Consider the following 22,960-nt stretch of genomic DNA (forward strand, 5'->3'; position numbering starts at 1 on the left):
TGACACGAGTGTTATTCTTTTGAAGGCTTTGCAGGAATTCGTGAACGAGAAGCGGACGGGGGACGCCGCCCTGGCCGACCCCTGCGTGGAGGTCATCGACCACGGACGGCTGGTCAACATCCGCAACAAGGAAAACCAGCTCAGGGACTTCGCGCCCGATTTCAGAACGGACGTCCACCGCTGCTTGTCCGTCGGATCGCCCTGCAATCACTTGCAAGGCAAGTTTGTGACATGATTTTGTAATTCGTCTCCCTCTATCTACTCGAAAGTACATTGTATGATAGAAGAAAGCAGTATTGATAATGCTGAAGGTATTAGAGATCAAGTAATGTAATCGATGATTTCATTAGCGAAAAAAAAAACCTTTAAACTTCCTAACACGTCTCTCTCCGTCTACTTTTTTAACTGTACAAAAGATAGGGATAAATCGTCAGTTTATGTATATTGAGAGAAATTTATTGATACAATGCCTGAGTGATGACAAGAATACTAAATCATATACGTGAAGTGAACATGTGCTGGGCCATGCTAACTTCAGGATAGTCCGCCAGCATCCTGTATTATCTACTTAATCTATAGAGAGCTTTAATTTCATCACCTCTCGCTTCTTAAATCCAATTTCCTCTTAATTCCTCCCCTTTATGGTTTGATTAATCTCATCGTATAGTCGCACCTGGCGCCCCGTTTTTCATGGCCGAATGCCAGCAGCGTCAGTCTTGGATCTTGGCGAGGGTCGTTCCGGCGGCTTCGACCCTCAAGAAGGGTGCTCTGAAGACGGTGTCCTACGAGATGGTAGGGGTGCCCCGTGGGTGTTTCTGCAGCCTTCGACCCCTTTACAGGCCCGCCTCCAGGCTATAGTAGGTGATATCGCCACCGCCTGAGCCCCTCCACCCAAGAAGTACCGTATGCACGGACTGCCGCTGATGGCCGGATTTGACTTAGTAGGGAAGAAGTGCGTTCCCCTCTGGTGAACACCTCAACTACTTTCAGTCTTTAGACTACGGACTAACTGTGAACGAATGCACAAAGTTACAGCTCAACTGAAACTTGACGCGCTGATTGAGGGATGCCTATGCGACGTAGTGAAAATAGTCCAACAGCAACGTTGTATTTCTAAAGCTAATTATAGTGAATGAATGGCCTTTTTTGTTTAACGTCCCCCATGAAATACATGTATTCGTCACTGGTTGATCTTCTTCTTTTTTTTTTTTTTTTGGTCTTCTGCCTTATATGAAAGTACTGTACCATAATCAAACATGAAACACTGTTCCACTGCTGTACAGACAGAATTATATTATTGGTGGAACGATAGCTTGGGGAACACTTTATTTGAGTGAATAAAAAAAAGTGAACATCATAAAATTATTCCTTTGATCTCTCTCTCTCCGTGTTGTTGGAACTGTTTGAAGTTGTGCGGTTTGTGGACAAGTACATATGTGCATGGTATGTCTGGAGATGTGTATTTTTCTTTCTCGATATCTGTATTTTTCCCCCTTTTTTTATGGGGCGGGGGGAGGCTATCATCTGTAGAACTTTACATTAAAACAGATACTATTGCCAGCAAATAGTAAATGAAGCCTGTATTGTCAGTAAATTGCTTTTAAAAAAATCATATTTTGCTTCAGTGGACACAGGAACCAATGAAATATGAAAACAACATAAGGGATGTTTATTTAGCTTCAGGACATGTCAAAATGGTCATACACACACTACTACCAAAAAGCCAAAGCACACAATTTCAATAATGTAAGTGTGTCATTAATGTTCTCTGACAATTATTCAGTTCATTGACTGAATATCTGCTCAGTGAACTGATGTTCTACTTGCACTCAACAACCATGAGTAGAAACGCTTCACTTAAAATGATAAATACAGTACAAACACAAATCACTGAAAAATACTGTTACATGTGCTGCCGATGAAAAACTACCACAAGGCATAAAACATCCAGATGTCTCTCCTCTTAATCACGATGAACTCAGTAGGCATATGTGCTGAATTCTATTGAAAATGGATAGACTGACATTGTCAGTGGGTCAATGTACTTTATCATCAAAATCTACATATCTCAATGAAATACATGTACACACTCGAAGTAAGGCCAAACAATGAAAGTGCTGGGGTACCAGTTTCTGAGATGCAATTCGAGTCCAATACAGCGCACTCCTGTTTTAACCCATGATTAAAACGAAATTCCAGTTATAATGAAGTAAAAATTCAGGCTGCAACATTAACCACTCTATGAATTTTTATTGTCTATTTGTTTAGTTATATCAAAATTTCTATATAACGAAAGAAAACTGCTGGTCCCGAGGACTTCGCTATAATGGGAGTCCACTGTACCCTTTAGTTTCATCAGCTGGTGCTGCTGGTAATGCACAAGGAAATGTACATTAAAGGAACTATGTAATGCAAATACATGTTGTCTTGTGTTGATTTATGATAGCCTAAACATCACTTATATGGCCAAATGAATATCTAAAGATGTGCCATATATTCTATGATATTTCTACTATCTTTCTTCACATTACTTGGATACACCCCCCCCCCAAAAAAAAAAAAAAGGAAAAAGAAAGAAGAAGAAGAAAAAAAAAAAACTTCCACATCAAGATTCTGCCAATGTCAACTTCTGTCAGTCATTGTTAAAGTACTGCATGTCATATGATTAATGAACAGCATGGGAATGCACCTTTCCCTAGACTGAGAAATTCTTGCATATTTTCATGTTGTACAGCATGATGGGGTGGGACATTGCTGGTAAAAATTCAGGTATTTTTTGTGAGCATATCCAAGTATTCTGAAGAAAAAAAATAGAAATATTAAAAAAATGGATGGCACATATTTAGATATTCATTTGGCCACATAATTGCTTATTAGGATAACATGAATCAATACAAATCAACATGCATTTGTACTGCATACTGCAGTCCCTTTAATAATCACCTGATCTACAGGTGAAAGGGATTGAAGATTTATTTCTGTGAAAATTCACCGATTTCTGAAATTTAAAATCCTAAATTTGATCTTTTTCTACACACACTCAAACACACACCCTCAATATAATTTACATGTATGCATGAATGTATAACTGTTGACACACCTTTACAAACATGTTCATAGAGATTACAACAATAATGTAAATATACAGTATGTGCTTTGGTGTATTCAAAATGACAAATAATATTAGTCTGAGCTCCAGATTGATTTTAGTACATTTATTTCCAGCATAATCACATATTGTAACAAGGTTCAAGATGAGAAAATCTATGACAATAATGTGAGAACTTTTGTTCAGAATACACATTCTCTTTAACCCTAATCAGGCAAGGCTTTTTTGGCTATGCTAAAACTGGAGGGGGAGATCGATTTTAGTACATTTATTTCCAGCATAATCACATATTTTAACAAGGTTCAAGATGAGAAAAATCTATGACAATAATTTGATAACTTTTGTGCTGAATACACATTCTCTTTAATCTTAATCAGGCTGGGCTTTTTTTTGGCTATGCTAAAACCAGAGGGCGCAGATTCCGTCCCCCTACAATCTCGGCCATCAGTGGTGAGTTGCGACAAAATTTGGCATGCATGACACCCACATCGCAATCTACAAGATGGTGTCATAATATTTTTTTCTTCAAATAATTAATTTCTAATTTTAATTATCTCATTATGTAAATCAAGCCCAAGAACATATTTTAGCCTAATCAAAAGCACTGAGAGTCTACTTTTTACTTTGGTTTGTAAATCTGTTTGAACATATTCAACATTTGTAAATGATAACAAGAGACCCTGGGGTCGTGCGCTCACCCGAGTATCGCAAGTTCACCTTTCACGCAGTCACTAATCTAAATTACACGCAGCTCTATCAAAATTTGACCAGGCATTCTCAAGTAGAAGATGGAAATGCACAATTAGGGCCCAAATCTGCACCCTCCCCCCCCCCCCCCCCCAATCATAGAATCAATTTTAGCTCTATCACTTCTGGTTCTAGAGAAGATCTTGTTAAGATTCCTTAATTTCGGGGGATTAGGGGCCCCCTGGGGCCACCTTGATTGGGGCATGGTGCCTTGGATGCCAGTGGCAATTTGAACAAATTTCATGCCACAAAAATTACTGTTGCCTCCAAAAATTCCATGCCATGAATATTTCTTGCTTTATGGTAAATTGATGTGGTCTACAAGCTGAGTTTTGCAGGGTCTCTGGAGAAGCTCTTATGAAATGAACCCTGAGATAATACCATACTTATAATGTCCATTCAGGAACCTCAGTCAACAAGATCAGTCCCATTTCTTCTCTCCTGCATTTCATCCACCGAGATTCTTTCTGTCTTGAAACAGATGTAGACATTCTGACTGCACCCTTTCTCATTCCTGAAGGCATCAACTCTTCATAAGAGACTTTGTGGTTTTGTTTCAAACTCCGTGCCGACATGACAAATGCTAGAAACGCATTCACACTGAAGGGGTGACAGAGAATGAACTTTCACCAGGGTCTAAGTTGGAGATCACTCGTTCCGGCTGCCAACAGCCTAGTTCAGACTTCCTTGGGGCAGAAGCTGCCATTGTAGCTGTCGGTCAGTACACCAAAGCTTTGCCTTTCAGCACCGTCAGGTGTAGGAGAGTAGATTGACCTCATAGCTTCCATCCACCTGGCATGCAGAAATATGTACCAAGGAAGCACACAGTTGAGAACAGTACAGAATTGGAATATTTACTGAAAATCTGTCCAAGTACATAATTTAGGTCACCCTCCATCATTGACATATATATATACATGTATATAAATAATAATGATAGATCAATTAAAAAGAAATAATACATATTTACTCTTAAGACGAAAATATTTAACATACAATGATTTCTATTCATTGATAAGAACTCCTATATTTCCTAAAAAGCAGAAAAATGGGGTTCCACTTCATTAAATACTAACAATTTGTAAAAGATATAATAAAAAGAGACAGTATCAAACCACAAAAATGTGTTTTTGGAAGGACAAAATTGGTTAAGCCTCTAAAGAAATGTGCCGCAGTAATGTAACTCCATCACATGAATCAATAGTTATAGTAAATGTGTACACAAGATGTTTATCATGAAGACAGACTTTTTTTTTTTTAATCTCTGCATTGATGCGACAGATGACAAAATACACAGATAAAGGGGTATGCATTTTTTTTTGTGGCTATTTTGGGGCAGAGTACAATTTAACCACTGGTAGTAGAGAGGACCTCTAGATCAGACAAGCCATTGGATGTCTTTGGATTAAAAAACAAACAAACAAACAAATAAACAAATCCACCATATCCCACAAACATTCCCTTGTTAATGCTGTTTCTATTAATCATAAGTTGTATCATTTACTACTAGTATTTCATTAAGTAGAATAAAAACTTCTCATCCATTTCAGCCCCATTTTGGTCATTTGCTCGAGGGCAGATATTATCTAAAGCCTCTACATCTCTCAATCTAGAGATGATTCTGAAACTGGCAACATATTTTAGATGAATAAAGTTCATGTTTCTGTCTCTAATTTGCTAATTTTTGTACCTTTTTCTGATTTTGTGATGATTCAATGAATTCAACAATGCCCATCTAATCTTTCTCTGGTGTAGGACATGCAGTAAACTTGCCAATTTAATAAGGTTGCCAATCTAATAAGGATGAATAAGGAGTGAATAAGGAGTTGCCAATTCAATGAGTATTATTTTCACAACAAAATTAACCCAGGAATTGATGAGCAACTCCACACTTTGTTCACACTGAGAGTAAACTTAAAGCACAGAAATCTTTGACATACACTTCAGAAAAAAAAATTTGCCGTTGTACGCCTTCCATAAAATTCTATACTTTTATTTTATAAATAATTAGAAGTGACTTTTCCACTGGGGATATAAAGGCCTTTGTTTCCACACAAATAAACTTTGTATTGTAATAATTCGTAAATGCATATCAAAGAGAATCGTAAGGGGATGACACTGCCAACTGTCTAATTTGCGTATGTGATTGTAATTTACATCAAAATTTCACATACACACAAAATGAAAAGATCTTTAATTTTCAACAACTTTCTTTTTCTTTGTGTCACCTCAGTGAAATTTAACTGTGTTGTGCGCTTCACTTTAAAATTAGTAATCTTGTCAAAGTCAGCTAAGAAAATAATGTGTGTGGTATTTCATGTGGCATATTTTGCTTGACTTACATCAAATCTGCCAAGAGAGGTCTCTGTCTGCTCTCCCTGAACCTTGGTGGTCAGGGCCCACAGTCTCTGCAAGCCTGCTGCTATCTCATCTGCTGGTAGGGAGCTCTGCAGCAAAGTGAATGAATGAATGAATGAATGAATGAATGAATGAATGAATGAATGAATGAATGAATGAGTGAATGAATGAATGAATGAATGAATAATGAATGAATAATGAATGAATGAATGAATAAAATAAAATAAAATAAAATAAAGGGCATGCCTTCATTCAATGAATAAACGATGTTTCAAACCAGAGCTGGTGGTATCAACTTACAAACTTACAAATTATGACCCATTTTCAGTTTTTGAATTGACTTGTCTTGTGGACATGAGGTGCAACCCGACAGCTGTTTGGATTTCTTTGGTTTATTGCTGTTGGATGCAACCAGTCAGCAAAAGGCATTGGCAAAGATGGAATATCCAGAATCTGCACAAACTACTGTATATATGCTTTATATTGCTTTTTATTTGTCTTTATTTTTGCAAATCTTGCAAGTTGAATAGTATTGGCAAAATTAACGTTTGGCAAGATGAAATGAAATGCTAAGGTGGGAAATCACTATATTGTTTCTTTCAAAGGGATGATAGTCATTTTTATTTCTGTCAATGTGGCTCTTGTCAATGGTCCACGGGGGGGGGGGGGGGGGGGGGGGCACCCCATATCCATCATGAACAAACATGAAACTAAAGTTACCTAACAGCACTATTTAACTAAGCTCTTTCACTTCTGGTTCTAGAGAAGAAAATTTTGCAAAATTACATAATTTGGGGATATGGGGTCCCTTGTACTAGCTCACGTATTTCAGATGTAATGTACAGCTGTGGCATGTTTCAGGTTAAGGTTGATGAAGTTGGGTCATATGGGGGTTTGAACTTTTACTAGGAGAGTTAAGGACAGTAAAAATACCAGTTGGATTATCTCATTACTTGGATGCCCCTAGCACAGCCAGATGTTCCCATCTACAAAGGTTTTGTACAAGCAGCACACTTCAAAACCAATTCCACTTTATGAATTCCAGGTTACTCACCTGGGCCCCTGGTTGCAGTCTCTCTGCCATCGTGTGTTGGTGCTTTTCAAGCCATTCTACCACAGGAGGTACAGCAACTTTCTGTGTGACAGCAGACCAGCAGCAAGAATTATACGACATACAAAAACTAGATATATCGCTATGGCGACTGATATGCCTCCGCAATAATTCATGGTTCTCCTAATAGGTCTATAGTACAATGTCTTGACAATGTGTGATGACAGTTTCACACAATTGACAAAATATCAAAATGACCGGTTTGACACATTTAATGTGCTGAATGTTCACTTTCCTAGAACTAGGTTCAATTGGATGAATGATTAAAATGTCAGAGTGCAGGTATTTGGGGAACTGATGATTTTTACTTGACTTTTGGCCCTTTTATAAGTTTAAATGCATTTAGTTTCAAGGTATTGAGAAAAAATATAATTTCAGTATCAAATGGGAAAATAGCATTATCTAAACCTGGCCTTTGACCTTTGACCTCACAGTTCCAAAGAAAATCACTGTTAGGTTGAACATGCATAAATATGTAAGTTTCATGATTATACCTCAGTTACTTTTGAGATATGGAGGAAAAAGTGCAATTCAGCACTTTCACTTAACCTTTGACCTTTTGACCTTTGGGCAAGAAACTTCCCACAGAATATATATTGGGTAATACATGTATACATCAAGTTCAAAAAAAAAAAAACCTTTAGGCATTGCATAAATATAAGGAAAGTAGTGATATTTTGAGGAGTTGACCTTGACCTTTGACCCCTGACCTTTGACCCATGACCCCCAACTTCCCTAGATAATCACTGCCCATCGGTACAAGCATATATACTAAGTTCCATGAAGATACCTTGAACCATTTGCGAGATATGGAGAAAAACATGAAATGTCAATTTTTTTCACAAAATAACCTGTGACCTTTGACCTTTGACCCTGTGACCCTAAAATCTACACAAAGTATCATCCCCCAAGGATATACCCTCATACCAAGTTTGATGTAAAACCACCACACGGTTCTTGAGATATCGACAAAAACAAAACGGGACGGACGGACGGACGTACGGACGTACGGACGGACGGACGGACGGACGGACGGACGGACGACCCGAAAACATAATGCCTCCGGCCACTTCGTTGGCGGAGGCATAATAAAAGGATCCATTCTTGAGGTAAAATATACAATTGATGCAAACACAATCACAGCAACACAAATGCACATATTCAAGACAAACATTGTAGGATCACTGCCACAACCACACTATCCTATTCTATGCACACTATACAGTACGCAGATAACTCTCGCAGAGAATAAATGACATGTTGAAATCAAATTACCGGTACATGATTTAAGACATATCATTAATATTACCATCAGTAAGTTTGGGCAGTGAATTGAGTATCTATATTACCTTTTGAAAACAGTGGGAATATTCAAAGATTTTAGTTGTTTTTTATTCCTTTTTGGCATCCTGCAAATTGGCTTTCAAATATTCTAGCATTAGTTTGACAGCATTTGAATACATGTAAGTATTCCTTTTCCAATGAACCTTCCACTCATTGTCTCAATGAGCACTCAGGTTCTGCATTTGTCCAAGGCACATACATAGCAAGCAAACACTGAAAAATATGTCAGTCTATGAATTAACAAAAAACTGATTTGTATAACTGCATTAAACTCACAGATTCATGGACAAGTATACAGGGTCACTGACATAATAAATCCTCTAACGTTTTATGGATGAGAATTCAATTCCACTCAAGGGTATTATAATTTATGACTTGGGGGAAAACAATCCTGCCTAAGTAAGACTCATAAAGATTAGCAATCATTTTCAGAGAGAAACTACCTTTCTTACCCCTCCTCTGGCTTCTGCAATGTAAAGGGTAATGTACGAAGACTTACGTTTCAAATTTTGAAGGTTTATTGGGACAAAATTTCTAATCAACTCACAGGAATTCATAACTTTCAATAAAACCACATCGACAAGATGGTTACAGTTCGTTATTCCAAAGGTTCGTTATTCCAAAGATTTGTTATTCTGAAGGTTTGTTAATCCGAAAATGTGATAAGGTTTGTTATTCCGAAGGTTCATTAATCCGAAAATGAAATACGATGTACTAGTAAGGTTGGTTATTCCGAAGGTTGGTTCATCCGAAAATGAAACAAAGCTCGTTATTCCAAAGGTTTGTTACGGACCCTATTTCATTTCGAATCAACGAACCTTTGAAATAACAAACCCTATTTCATTTTAGGATAAAGGAGCCTTCAGAATAGCGAACCCTATTTCATTTTTGGATTTAGGAACCTTGGGAATGACGAATCTTCGGAATAACACCACAAATGTTCGGATTAACAAACCCTTTTTCATTTTCGGATTAACGAACCTCTAGGTATAGAGAATTTGTGTGTTTTGGATTAAAGAACCTTTGGAATAACGAACCTTTTGGAATAACGAACAACACCCTGACAAGATACGCCTTAGAATTCACAAATAAGCCAGTTTGGAGTTCCAGTTTGAGCATGAGCAGAAAAAAGTCATTTGTACCGAGGCAGATTGGTTTTTAATTTCACTGAGATAAGCATCTGTAATGCTATGATTATTCATGGAATACTTATAAATGGTGCCTGCCAGTACATCCACCTGACAGCAAGCCTGGTATTTGGCAATGTTAACACAAAAAGTTTGTTAATGTATTCAAAACAGCACAATGAAATAGATGCTTCCCAAAGTGTTGACTGACGAATCATTCTGGTCACTTCATCTACACAGGTTCATTCTTTGTTTACAGAATACGAGTTCCATAAATTGCTATGTTGGGCATGCTGCTGCATTATGTCGCTTTGAATTGAGTTGAGGTGCCTAACCAACTGAGAAAATGAAAGGTCATTTGTACCCATATGCACATGAGCTATCTCCAAACTGGCTTATTCTGTTCTGGACCATTTTCAAGAGCTAAGAGGGAAAGAACGAGGAAGAAACAGAGGCAGAGAGATAATACAGTTCAAGCCAAGCAGCCATCTTGCCTCTTCATTGTACTCTGTGATTGTGATGTTGTCCACCCCGAAGCTCGCCCACACCGTCGATGGCTGCTGGAGAATCAGACGCAAAGCTGTCACTCGGTCTGGGGTCACCAGCATCTGTAGGTTGACACGACAACATGGGGTTGAGGAGAGAAAAACAGAGCATAATGTATTACATTTGCATGCACATTCACCTTGTTTGGATCATGCTTTTCATATGGAGTGGACCAATTTCCTTCACCATTTTCATTTTTCAAAACCTAACTTTATCCCACTTTTCCTTCATCTAATGTCATTCTTCCCTTCACTATGGAGTTGTCAATATTCTTCCACGTTCTGAAATATTGAGAAAAAGGTTATCTGACCAATATCTGTGTTCCATCATCCACTTCCTAATTCCTACAGTTGTCTTGGTTTCTCATTACTTCTCGCCATCATGCATGGTACCATCAATTTCTAGCAACAGCAGTGAGTCAACTTTTGAAAAATCTTTTTTATGTCAAACTTTTCACAAAACGGTCAAATAAAACTTACCAGTATATTTACCCTTTCTATTAAAGCATAAAATGCTAATAGACTTTTACCCGCAAACTATTATTGGAATACCAATGCCAGGAATTCCATGTGGTAATTCATAGGGCAGATTTTAAATTCATGCAAACAGAGAAGTCAAGAGATGAGAGGGTAGGTAGCTTTGCGGGGGGGGGGGGGGGGGGGGGGGGGGGGGGGGGGGGGGGACTGAGATAACATTTATGGACCCTTTTACAAGCTGTTGTCTTACCTGTTCCCTGGAGATAGTGAAGTAGTCTTGAGAACAGACATCACAATGGACATCTGGCATCAACTGCACAGGTTTGACACAGGTCAGCCATTTTGATTCGCCTTTTGGTTGTAAGAAGGGAGAAATTTGGACGAAATATTACCATTTTGTGTTTACAACAATGCAAAAATAAATTGATGAGGAATGTAATTTATCAACTTCTGCAGTACAATGTACTTAAAGGTCACATTGCATCTAATTCAGTGATCTGTTGCCATTTCCCCAAGTGTTTATTTAGCTCTTACTGGTAAGATAAGGGCTGCCACCAGTCTGCAAAATGGCAGAAAATAAGTTGTTGACTTTACTACTTCATGAACTGGAACTAAGCCCTCCCGACATTGCCATACATTACATATACTGTCACAATAACAGCTAGCATTCAGGTACATGCATGCAGATGCATCTGATCTGAGCAAGATTTCTTCTGACACTTTTAAGGATACTTCCATTCTTCAATACATCTACAATTAAGAAATCAACATCCTACTGTTTTTGTAATTGTAGGAGAACAGTGTCTTGATATCTGATGACATTTAGTTATTATATGACATAATTTACCAACTAATGATGAAATTAAAAAGACAATCCATTCAGGACAATTGTTGCCAAAGAAAACGAGAATGGATTTTTTGGAGTTACCCTTTACTCATGCATTATAGCTCAAATATTAACATGTTGAGGACCAGTCCCTAGTATGTATACTCGGACAGGCGTCTATGGGAAACGTGTGTCGTAGCAAACTCAGTCCGTCCTTAATGGGTGAATTATCGTACCTTGTGTCTCCTTGGAACACTTCAGCTTCATGGACAGAAAGCCAGTGTAGTTGTTCCTAAAGGTAATTTCTCCAATCTGCACACAAAGATAGTTAATTTTAGTGAACAGAAAATCAAATTTGAAAGTACTGGTACCTGCAAAATGAAAGAAACCATTTTCATTAATTTTGATTGTTTCATTGTTGTTGTTTGATTTTGTTTTGTTTTCCTCAAAAGAATAACTTTTTAATACAGTAGTCATCTCTACAAAAATTTCCCATGCACAAAATTGTAAACAGTTTTGGCATAGTAAACAACATTTGTGTGTGTGTGTGTGTGTGTGTGTGCGCGTGTGTGGGGGGGGGGGAATTAGGGATAGTTGATTCCAGCAAATTACACTGAGTACTATAAACTGCAATCATTAACACAAACAATCAATGTACAATACATTGGTCAAAATGCTTGAATCTGGTACTTGAAAAACAACAGTTAATCAAATTCAATTTCAGGATATCAATACATAGAGATGCCAAGATCTTTACCCAAGATTTGTCTGTTGTTAATAGGAGGAATGTACCAGTAATTGTTACTTAAAACAATCTGTACATGAAAATATTGATAATTCTCATTAACATGACATTTTCTTCTGCACTGGATTACAAAATAATAATAATAATAATAATAATAATAATAATAATAATAATAATAATAATAATAATAATAATTATGATGATAATAATGATAATAATAATAATAACAATAATAATAATAATAGTAACTAGAGAAGCACTCAGAGAGCGCAGACCTCCGCCAAGCAAGCAGCTCATTTCCACCACTGATCTTGTTTTTCCATAGAGGTATCAGTGATTTCCACCCATACGTACTTATAGCATTGTGTGATGATAGTCGGCCGATTTCCCAATATAGAAGCCTTTGTTAAGTCATAAACCCTCAGCTGCACGGCATGCCTCGCCCTAGCAGAAACTAGAGCACGCACTTTAGTGCGCGCATGCAAACCTCAAATACGCGCAGCCTGAACTTCCAAGTTCGTTGACCCTACCTGCCAAAATATCAAAAATCCTTCATAAATTCCCCCAAAATTGTTGGATCACTACCAAAGTTTAATCATTTGTTACTGGTATCATTCTATTAAACCTTTCCTGCAAGTTTCATCCAAATCCGTCAATTCCTTTTTGAGTTATTTTGCACACGGACAAACTAACTAACGAACAAACTAACCAACGGTAACGAAAACATAACCTCCTCCCTTGGCGGGGTAATGATAATACTACTACTACTACTAATAATAATAATAAATAAACAAATAAATAACAATGATAATAATAATAATAATGAATTATGTGGATGCAAACTGTTAAAAAGGCTTTTCAGCTACCATGTGGTTGCCTAGCATTCTTGATTATTACAAGCAAGAGAGAACATTCTTTTGTCATCTATTTATTTTTCTTTACTATGCTAATATAATTTCTTTTATTTTGTGCTGATGATCGATCAGTACGTTTGGAAACTTTAAGAAGAAAATTCCAGAGTTGAACGCATCCCTTTCAAGAGTAAAAGGACACATCAGTGTTCAGAGAGCTTATAAGTACACATAAAAACCATGTCAGACAAATGGCAATGGGTGAGAGGGTATGACGATATTAATCACATAGACCAATGCAATAGATCACTTCAGTTTGTGCTACACAATATCAACTGTTATTGCTGTGGCTTTTATACTACTAGTACCGGTATACTGTAGTATGGTAGGTGTTCAACCCACCGACCGGGTCCATAACGACCGACCGCGCATTATAATGGCATTGCGCGTACAGAAAGAAAATGTACGCATGGGACTACGCGCAACGGTGTTCGATTCTTCACTGGGCTACGCTACCGAGTAAAATGTGGCGAAAACAACTAAGTATTCCCTCTAAATTACCGAAATTTAGCAAAATCGAATAAGGTTTATCGTGTAACTACATATAACTAGGCCGGCAGTGGCTTACCTTTGCTGACTCGCGTTGTTAGATGTAGAGTATCCTTCCGTAATAAATTTGACGATTTTGACCGCAAAATTGTCACCGCCGCTTGTACGATCGTGCACACACGTTACACGTACGTACACATACACATGACATAAACATTTTGTCACCCGCGCGCTACGACCGTACTGGATGCAGAAACGAGAAATGAATGTGAAAAAACAAACCGACTCATCTAATTTATTTCAATTACGATGAAAAGTTTCCTAATGTAAATCAAGTCAAATTCATCAAACAGTCCTTCAAAAGTAATATCGAAGGATTCTAAATATATTCAAATATTATTGGGGAAAAAATGACGGCTAGAAAAAAACAGCGGCCTGTCGAAAAAACGCATTTAAGTGCCCTTTATACGTATTGTCAGGGTGGCCGGTTGAAATGAGCAGGGCAACTGAGTGCGGAAAAAATGACACCCCACGCGTTCGAAGCCGCCATCTAAGAGCGCGTACCTCAGATCGCATTTTCAGTGCGCGCTTGTGAATCCGGAGTATTTTCTCCACACGTGAGTAAAATTTCAGGCAAATTGTGAGATTTTTCACATTTCTATTGATAGAAAAACGTTAGGTGTCCGGTATTATGAACACCCAACCATACTGTATATAGTATTGACATCAAAATATGAATTAAGTAAATGATGGGGTTATTGTTGACTGTAGATATTCTTCATGTTAATTTCTGTCCAAAGTCGGACTCATAATAAAATCAGAGCATTGACAGCAAGACCGAGCTCTATATTTGTCACTGTGTTATCATATTTGACAGTGTACTGCGCGTGTCACTGTCAGTGCCATCAACAAGACACAGCTACAGGGCTGCCAACTCTCACGCATTGAGCGTGAGACTCACGCATTTTGGTCCTTTCTCACTCTAAAACTTTATTTCATTTGCATGCATTTCTATTGATCTCACTTATTTTGACTCCTAAATTATAGCATTGGCCAATGGGAGTCTCACTCTCAACTAGTTTCCAGTGTTAATCGGCAGCCCTGCAGCTATCAAGAACATTCTTCTAATATCAACTCTCCTGATCCTGTGTGTCAAATGTGGTGTTGACATTTGTTGCCAATACATGGCATGGTACTTCATCTAGTCTGTCTTTATAATACTGAAAAACATGTAGATATGAAGGACATTTTTTTTTAAAACTCCTCAAGCCTTCAATCATTACTATTATGATACTAACCATGTTAAAGATAATTCTAATGTAAAAGACAGACCCATCAATTGAGGTATTTTTGGGTGAAGGTGCATGCTTGGGGTTGGAGTCTCTGCTACAATTATAGTACCAGTCAAAAAAAAAAAAAAAAAAAATCTTCAAAGATGTAGATCTAGACCAAAGACTGGTTGGGCTGGTTCTCGTTCAAGCACAGTATGCCTGCAAATGCATGACCAGCGATGACACTTACATCAACACTATTGAAGTTAGGGAATGTGATGTCAACCACCGAAACACCACATGTTGCTGATGAATTTCTGTCAGATGGCGGTTTTGCGATCAGATCAACTGGTTTCTTCACAGTGCAACTGAGCGTAGTTCCACAGGCACTTCGATTTTGACTTGTTCGATGCTTCATAAACATTGTTGTGTCTGTCCTGCCCTCTCTGAACTCTGTAAGAGTAAGAGTAAGACTGTGCCCTGTGGCAACAATCAATGTCAATCTAAGAAAGACCGCCACACGTCAGTCTGCTAGTTTTATTACTCGATTATCAGTCAGCAGCTCTACTTTCAAATAGCAGTTAACGATACAGAAGCTATAGTGCAGGCCTATCTGCTGTGATGAGGCGGCATCATGCATCACGTCCACCGTGTCGCGGGATGGCACCCGGCTGAAGGACCGGGAGCGGAGGAGCTCGAGGAGCAGCGCCGACGCGCCGGCGGCGAAGGCAAGTCAAGTTTCCACCAAATTCCACTACCGGCTGCCGGTATTCTGTAATTTACCCCACGACCGCACTGAGCTACTATTACGCCGTTCGTCCGATCCGAGGTTGACGGACATCGCGAAAGTAAAAATAGATATAGAATACTAATTGTCATCATAAAGGAATTTTCGAAATGCATATAAGTTAAAATTTGTATATTTATTTATTTTGTAAAAAAATAAATTATCATGCATTCAGTTCTCAATATATCATTACAGACATACTTGTCATCATCGCTATTATATTTAGATTGGCAATGCAGCACTGGCGCTGTACTTGCTTCCGGCTTTTGTAGATGTGGACGGGTGCTTAGCAACAAGGAAAACTCCCTATTGTCGCTGTCAACATCATTCATCTACGTAGCAGCATAATAGCATACTGTATACACACTGTATCACATCGCACCGAACTGGCGTGTCGACCGGACCGAATCTTGCGCATTCAATCTAGTCTATAGATAGTCAGCATTTGAACACTTGTCACAAGGCTAAGTGACTACCGAGTCACTTCAGGGAAACAGACGATAGTTCTTACTTAGCTACTTTCTAATTTTTAGCTAGTAGACCGTAGAAATTCGAGATCTACAATGGAAAACCAAACGTCAACTCAAGCCCAGCAGGCCCAGGTATGTTAATAGGTTCTACTGTCTATAGTCTAGTACAATTGACACTGGAACTTGAATCAGGAGTGAGTGTAACAACTCAAGTTAGAAACTAACACTATACTAGTATAGTAACAGTAGTTAGAAGTAACGTTAGAACTCTATTATTAGTACTATAGTAGGCTACAGTGTATTAAAGTAGTAGTAAAGTACAGTGTATTTAACTGTTAAAAAGTTATTCACATGTGTAGGGTCTACGTAGATTCTACTTTCTAGAACTTTTCTAACGTTAGACTCCAGACTTCTGGAGTCAAGAGGAAGATCATTTGTAACGTTAGAGCTAACGGTTAGGTTCTAGAGGTCTAAAAAGTGTCTAACATACAATATGTTGGAGCTTTTCTAGGAAAATATTGAAGTGCAGCCTGATCTGAAAACGGATTGTTGTTTTTTTTCCCATAACCAACAGATGGACACTGAGAGGACAGAGCCCAGTCAGCTTCTTGCCACATCGACCCTAGAGAAAACTTCAGGAGAAAAAACATCAGAGTTCTACCGTACTGAAAATCTTCCTCATAGATTTGAAAACCCTGGTAAGTTTTGCCATTGGCAATGATGGTAGAGTTTCTATTTGGCAATGAGTGCAGCTGAATCAGAATAATAATAATAATAAAAAACACCACAAGACTAAAACTGCCTCTTGTTGAGGACCTGCCAGACTTACACAAACTGTAGGCCCTACTTTGTAACACTAAAATTTTTAACACAATTTTTAAATTTGTTATTCGTGGTGGAATTGAACAAATAAATTGAAATTGAATAAATTGAATATTTTATTAAGATGAGGTATATCTACATGTAGGTACGTGTACTGACAGTACACGTACCTGCATGGATACCTCATCTTAATGAAATATTCAATTTATTCAATTTCAATTTATTTGTTCAATTCCACCACGAATAAAAAACTAAAAGTCTGTATCTCTATGGTATATCTAGAAGCTCTACTACAGTTCACAGTGACAGTGTTTTTATTTTCGACAATTTTGCACATCAACAAATATTTGTTTGTCACAATGAATTTTGAAAAAAATGTTTAAAGGACAAGTTCACCTTCATAAACATAAGGATTGAGAGAATGTAGCAATATTAGTAGAACACATCATTGAAAGTTTGAGGAAAATCAGACAATCCGTTCAAAAGTTATGCATTTTTGAAGTTTTTGTGCAGTACCCGCTGGATGAGAAGACTACTGCAGTGTATGAATAACTTAGATGTCACATGCGTACAACAATATACACAGTAAGGAAAATATAAAGAGAATTTCACAAACTTCCATCTTTTGAAAAAAGTACACATTCCCCTGACTCGTTACCGACAAATGTTATGGGTAATATTATTCCCCCTGCCTTTAGAAAGAGGCAAGTCAAGTGCTCTTTTATTATGCAAAAAAAGTGAAAATATGTTGAATTTTCTTTTACATTTTCTTTATACTGTTGTACGCATATGACTCACAAGCTGTAGTAGTCTCCTCATCCAGCGGTTCCAACACAAAAATTTAAAAAATTAATAACTTTTGCATCGATTGTCCAATTTTTCTCAAACTTTCACTGATGTGTTCTACTAATATTGTTGCATTTTCTCAATCCTTATGTTTATGAAGGTGAACTTGTCCTTTAAGGAAATATAGCCTCCCAAATGACAAATGAAAAATGTGTTGTAAACCCAGGCCTCTATCATGTACCCAAGATGGAAATTCCATACTTACAACAGATGTCTATGTCGTTCTTACTTATTTGCAAAATTGTTTTACAACTCCTGATTCACACATTGTACTTGCAAAAGAGACTCTGTATCATTAGGACCAGGGGTGTATCCAGGATTTTTTCTGGGGGGGTCGTAATCACAATTTTTGGACCTTTTGCGAGGGAGCGGACCGACCAAGGGGGGGGGGGAGAGGGTGTGGGAGGGGGGTGTCCCCCCTCCCACGGTAGGGAGTTTTTGAATTTTATATCTTAAAATGGGGCCATTTGGTGCATACAAAAGTGACTTTTTCGGCATACTTAGAAAAGAACCCATTTATGTTAAAACTGGTGATAAAACCCGAGTTGGTCCAGGGGTGTAGCCAGGATTTTTTCTTGGGGGTCGTAATCACAATTTTTGAACCTTTACCTTTGCGAGGGAGCGGAGCGACCAAGCGGGGGAGGGTGTGGGAGGGGGCCCCTCCCACGGTGGGGAGTTTTGAATTTTATATCTTAAAATGGGGCCATTTGGTGCATACAAAAGTGACTTTTTCGGCATGCTTAGAAAAACTCATTTATGTTAAAACTGGTGATAAAACCTGAGTTGGTCACTTACAAGTTTGTCAATCGGTAAGTTGAAAACTGCATTTAAAAAAAGTTGCTGACTAGCTACACCTTCCTTTTAAATCCTAGAGCATATAGTAAAAAGTTTTGCGGACCATTTAATACAAGTATTCCAGAGTTGACGATACTCCCAGAGCTAGTCAATCCTGCCTAACTTTGCCTCCAAATGTAGTAAGAAAGTAGAATATGCACTTCAATCTCAATCCAAAAGGACAGGAATTGAAAACACGAGTATGAATTATAACATTCTCCTTACAGGACAATATAGGTTAGGCCATAATTCAAAGGGCCGCGGTTGTCATAGGGTAAGGCGCGAGTAATAAGGCCGGCTGTAAGTGTGTAGTCTAGGCAACTAGTTCGATGAGTTGCTGATGGGAGACAGGAAAATCAATAAACATGGCAGCGCGGCTTAAGCCTAAGAAATAAGTTATGGCAGATTAAAACTAAGTTACGAATTTTACGACGTTTTTGACAATTTGCTAGAACACCACCTGGTCACTTTTTTCCCCTGTTGTATACAGGGTAAAAAGCCCTCGAAAAACATAAATGTCTGTCACAAAAAGTGGACCTTTTGAAAATTTGGGGGGGTCGTACGACCCTCCCGACCCCCCCTTGCATACACCCATGAGGACTGCATGACATATATATGCAATCGTTGACAGGTGACTTTCTTTTGATAAAACTGAAAATAATTCTCACCTTAATTCCTTCGTTTTATAGGAAAATAAAATAATAATACATGTAACAGCAAAAAGGAAGCATCAAACCACATAATTAGAGGATATTGTATGCCTAAGATACATTAACTCTTAGGATGGCATAACACCAGGGTAAAAGAAGAGTGCAGCTTTATTTATGGGGGGTTAATATGGGAGTGTGCCAATATTTTATCTGCATGATTATTATTGATATGGAAGGGCTGTATATTGTTTTTAAAATGACAAGAAGTGGAGCCAATTATATGCTGTTACTTACCCTCTTACCTGTATAGCAAAGGAAAACTTATGAAGGATTCTTGTATACCTTTTCAGTTCTCCTAAGATTTCTGAGGGTGAAATAACAGTTAACTGTTTTATTCTTCACCTTTTGTTTATTTAGATGTCTTTGAAGGCTACAACTCCAAGCCCCAGAATCCATTGTACTACACCACAAACATGAGCTACGGAAGCATACCACCTTCTGTCCATACCGTACCAACATGCTTTCATGCAAGAACCAACAAATTCACAGAGGTGAGTAAATTAATGGCAACTGATCTTCAGTCAGAGTACTCATATGATGATGTTTTCATTTGTTCAATTTTCTCTTTCATCCCTAGCTTTTAAATACCAGGGCCCCATTTCATAAAGAGTTGATTTGATGACAACTCTTTGCTGGAATGACAATTGTCATGGTAACGATAAGAATACAGCTTCCTGATTGGCTGTTTGCTGTGGGAAGTTGTCATCCTAACACCTAGCATTCATAAGCAAGGCATAGTACTCTACAAATGTGACTGTGTTGTTATAAGATATTATACGAAAATGGAAAAAAGTATCATGAAAATTTATTGGTATGACTTCCATGCAACTGTATGATAGGTATGATCATGTCAGAATTCTTTTTACTATGTTTTGTAATGCAGCATTAAAGAGTACAAATACCGAACTAAAGATTATTAATACAAACTCTTTATTTCCTTCACTTGCAGCCACTGCTTAAGGTTGGCATGGTCCGATATGAGGGTGTCAACACCAGCACAAACCCAAGCTGTTTATGATGTAACAAAAAGGAACGACTCTGCTGCAAGCATCAAAACAAACAAGACCAGCATCCTGTCCCGTTCATCTGCAGACACCCTCCTCATCTGCATATCTTCAAGCCACATGTCCTTCACGCAGCATCTGCGGTGACCCAAGACAGTTCTAGGGATTATTCACAAATTTTTCACATGGCAGGAAATCTTTATCAGCTACTACAGGGATATATATGCAGTGTAGACAGCTGCTGTTTTGAAACATGAACTGGAAGTTGCTGGCAGCATTTGAGTGTTTTGTAAAATTGACTCCGTGTAAATTTGTACATAGCTGAAATATATTAGAAGTGTAAAAATTAAAAGTGGACATTACTCTCTTATCTTGATTTGATATTGAGTGTTAAAGTCATATTCATACATGTATTTCTTTTTTTTTTTAGGCACATGGAAACCACTCCAGGACATTCATACAATGTATCTGTATTCCATTTTGTTATTTTCAAACTTAAATGCAATGCAAATCTTTGTGATATAATGCATTTTTAATGTCAAGGAAGAATGATCATCACCTGCATGTGCTTGTGTAACATGGTCTGTAATCATTTGAGATTTTGTAGATAAAGCTCAAGTCCTGTAGATTCTATGCATCGAGACTGGATCAATGACTACATACAATGGTTATGGCAGAAATGATCAAATTGAATGTTTTCATGGCTTCTACAAGATATTTGTAACTAAATCTGCTTGAGAAAGAAGTTAGGGGCATTAAATTCATTTGCATGTGTACCTGGTAATAGAATTCAGTGTTATACTATGCTTTTGTCTGGATGCACTCAATATATGTATGTTACTGCATGTAGCAACAGTGTGTGAATTATTTGGCCAATGAGAGTCGTTATAAGCTTTCAAAGGATCTTTGGCTACTTTAACACATGCTAACCTGACAGATGTGTTTCAATAATTACTGAAGTCTGAAGGATTTGATAACAGGAGAAAACACCTGTGACTGAATATCAATTGGTATCTACAGTACACAACGGTATTCAAACCAGTTGGGAAATAAAAAGCACTGAAGGTGTTGTATGAATACAACTTACATGTATCTTCTATTGTGCCTGAAATGTTTTGCATTAATCCAAACATCAGAACTCATTTGGGTCAAGTATATCTCATGCATATGATCAATTTGTGTTTTCTCTTATGTTGTGCATGTCTTAAATTTAAAGAAGTAATAAAACTTGTATGGATGTATGAATTGCAATGAACTGGTGTGATGCACTTAAGTGTTTAGACTGATGTACAAGTACAATTGTGTGAATCATTGTGCGGTAAGAAGTGTGTACTGAAAATGTGTTTATAGCTCAAACCAGTGACAAAGTCATGTGTGGAATGTGCTATGCAACTGGTGTTTGGGAACTTATTGAGCAGTGTTAATACATTTAACTATATCATTATCCACGGTAGTGTGAAACAAGGGGGTGAAACAAGGCAAGTTCTTTTCACATAGTGTAGACATTCACATACTTATAGTAATTTGTTTCTTACGAGTCTCATTCATTGATATACAATATTTACACAAACTGGATAAAGCACAGTATACATTGCTACATGTATACACACAACGTTGAAGCCACGAGAAGTAGCCAAAAGTATATGGACACACTGTACTGTACGCATGTGCTGGAAATCAACAAACTTATTAGGGTACCATAACACACAAATAATGCACATTGACACATATGCATTTCTATGAAGACAGCTAGATTTGTCAGATGATTATAAGTGTATGTACATAATATTATGTATGTGTGTGTGTGTGTGTGTGTGTATGCCTGCAAATATTTTTTGAGAAAAACTACTGTGGTTCATAGAAAAAAACTAGATATATCGCTACGGCTACTGATATGCCTCCGCCACAATGCATGGTTCTCCTAATAGGTCTATAGTACAATGTCTTGACAATGTGTGATGACAGTTTCACACAATTGGCAAAATATTAAAATGACAGGTTTGACACAAATGTGCTGAATGTTCACTTTCCTAGAACTACTGTAGGTTCAATTGGATGAATGATTAAAATGTCAGAGTGCAGGTATTTGGGGAACTGATGATTTTTACTTGACTTTTGACCCTTTTATAAGTTTATGCATTGAGTAATTTTCAAGGTATTGAGAAAAAGTATAATTTCAGTATCAAATGTGGATATAGCATTATCTAAACCTGGCCTTTGACCTTTGACCTCACAGTTCCAAAGAGAATCACTGTTAGGTTGAACATGCATAAATATAAGTTTCATGAAGATACCTTGAGTTACTTTCAAGATATGGAGGAAAAAGTGCAATTTAGCACTTTCACTTGACCTTTTGACCTTTGACCTTTTGGCAAGAAACTTCCCCCAAAATATATATTGGGTAATACACGCCATACATCAAGTTTA

The 22,960-nt window shown here is 37.7% G+C and overlaps 2 protein-coding genes across 2 annotated transcripts; one reads left to right on the forward strand and one right to left on the reverse strand.

Annotated features, from left to right (window-relative positions):
- Positions 1–4,606: 4,606 nt before the first annotated feature.
- Positions 4,607–15,484, reverse strand: LOC139717373 (nicolin-1-like). The gene is made up of 7 exons (XM_071628876.1): positions 15,311–15,484; positions 11,881–11,956; positions 11,069–11,169; positions 10,291–10,404; positions 7,269–7,349; positions 6,199–6,303; positions 4,607–4,648 (listed from the first exon to the last, which is right to left on the reverse strand). Exons 1-7 carry the CDS (start codon positions 15,482–15,484, stop codon positions 4,607–4,609), a joined length of 693 nt encoding a protein of 230 aa, XP_071484977.1.
- Positions 15,485–16,228: 744 nt separating this feature from the next.
- On the forward strand, positions 16,229–21,719 carry LOC139717295 (piercer of microtubule wall 2 protein-like). Its single transcript, XM_071628787.1, has 4 exons — positions 16,229–16,449; positions 16,892–17,015; positions 19,887–20,020; positions 20,479–21,719. Exons 1-4 carry the CDS (start codon positions 16,411–16,413, stop codon positions 20,545–20,547), a joined length of 366 nt encoding a protein of 121 aa, XP_071484888.1. The 5' UTR covers positions 16,229–16,410; the 3' UTR covers positions 20,548–21,719.
- Positions 21,720–22,960: the final 1,241 nt, after the last annotated feature.

This window comes from Diadema antillarum, unplaced genomic scaffold (genome assembly GCF_040938485.1).
Source record: "Diadema antillarum isolate AM-2024a unplaced genomic scaffold, OU_Dant_1.0 scf00000074, whole genome shotgun sequence".
Classification (NCBI taxonomy): domain Eukaryota; kingdom Metazoa; phylum Echinodermata; class Echinoidea; order Diadematoida; family Diadematidae; genus Diadema; species Diadema antillarum.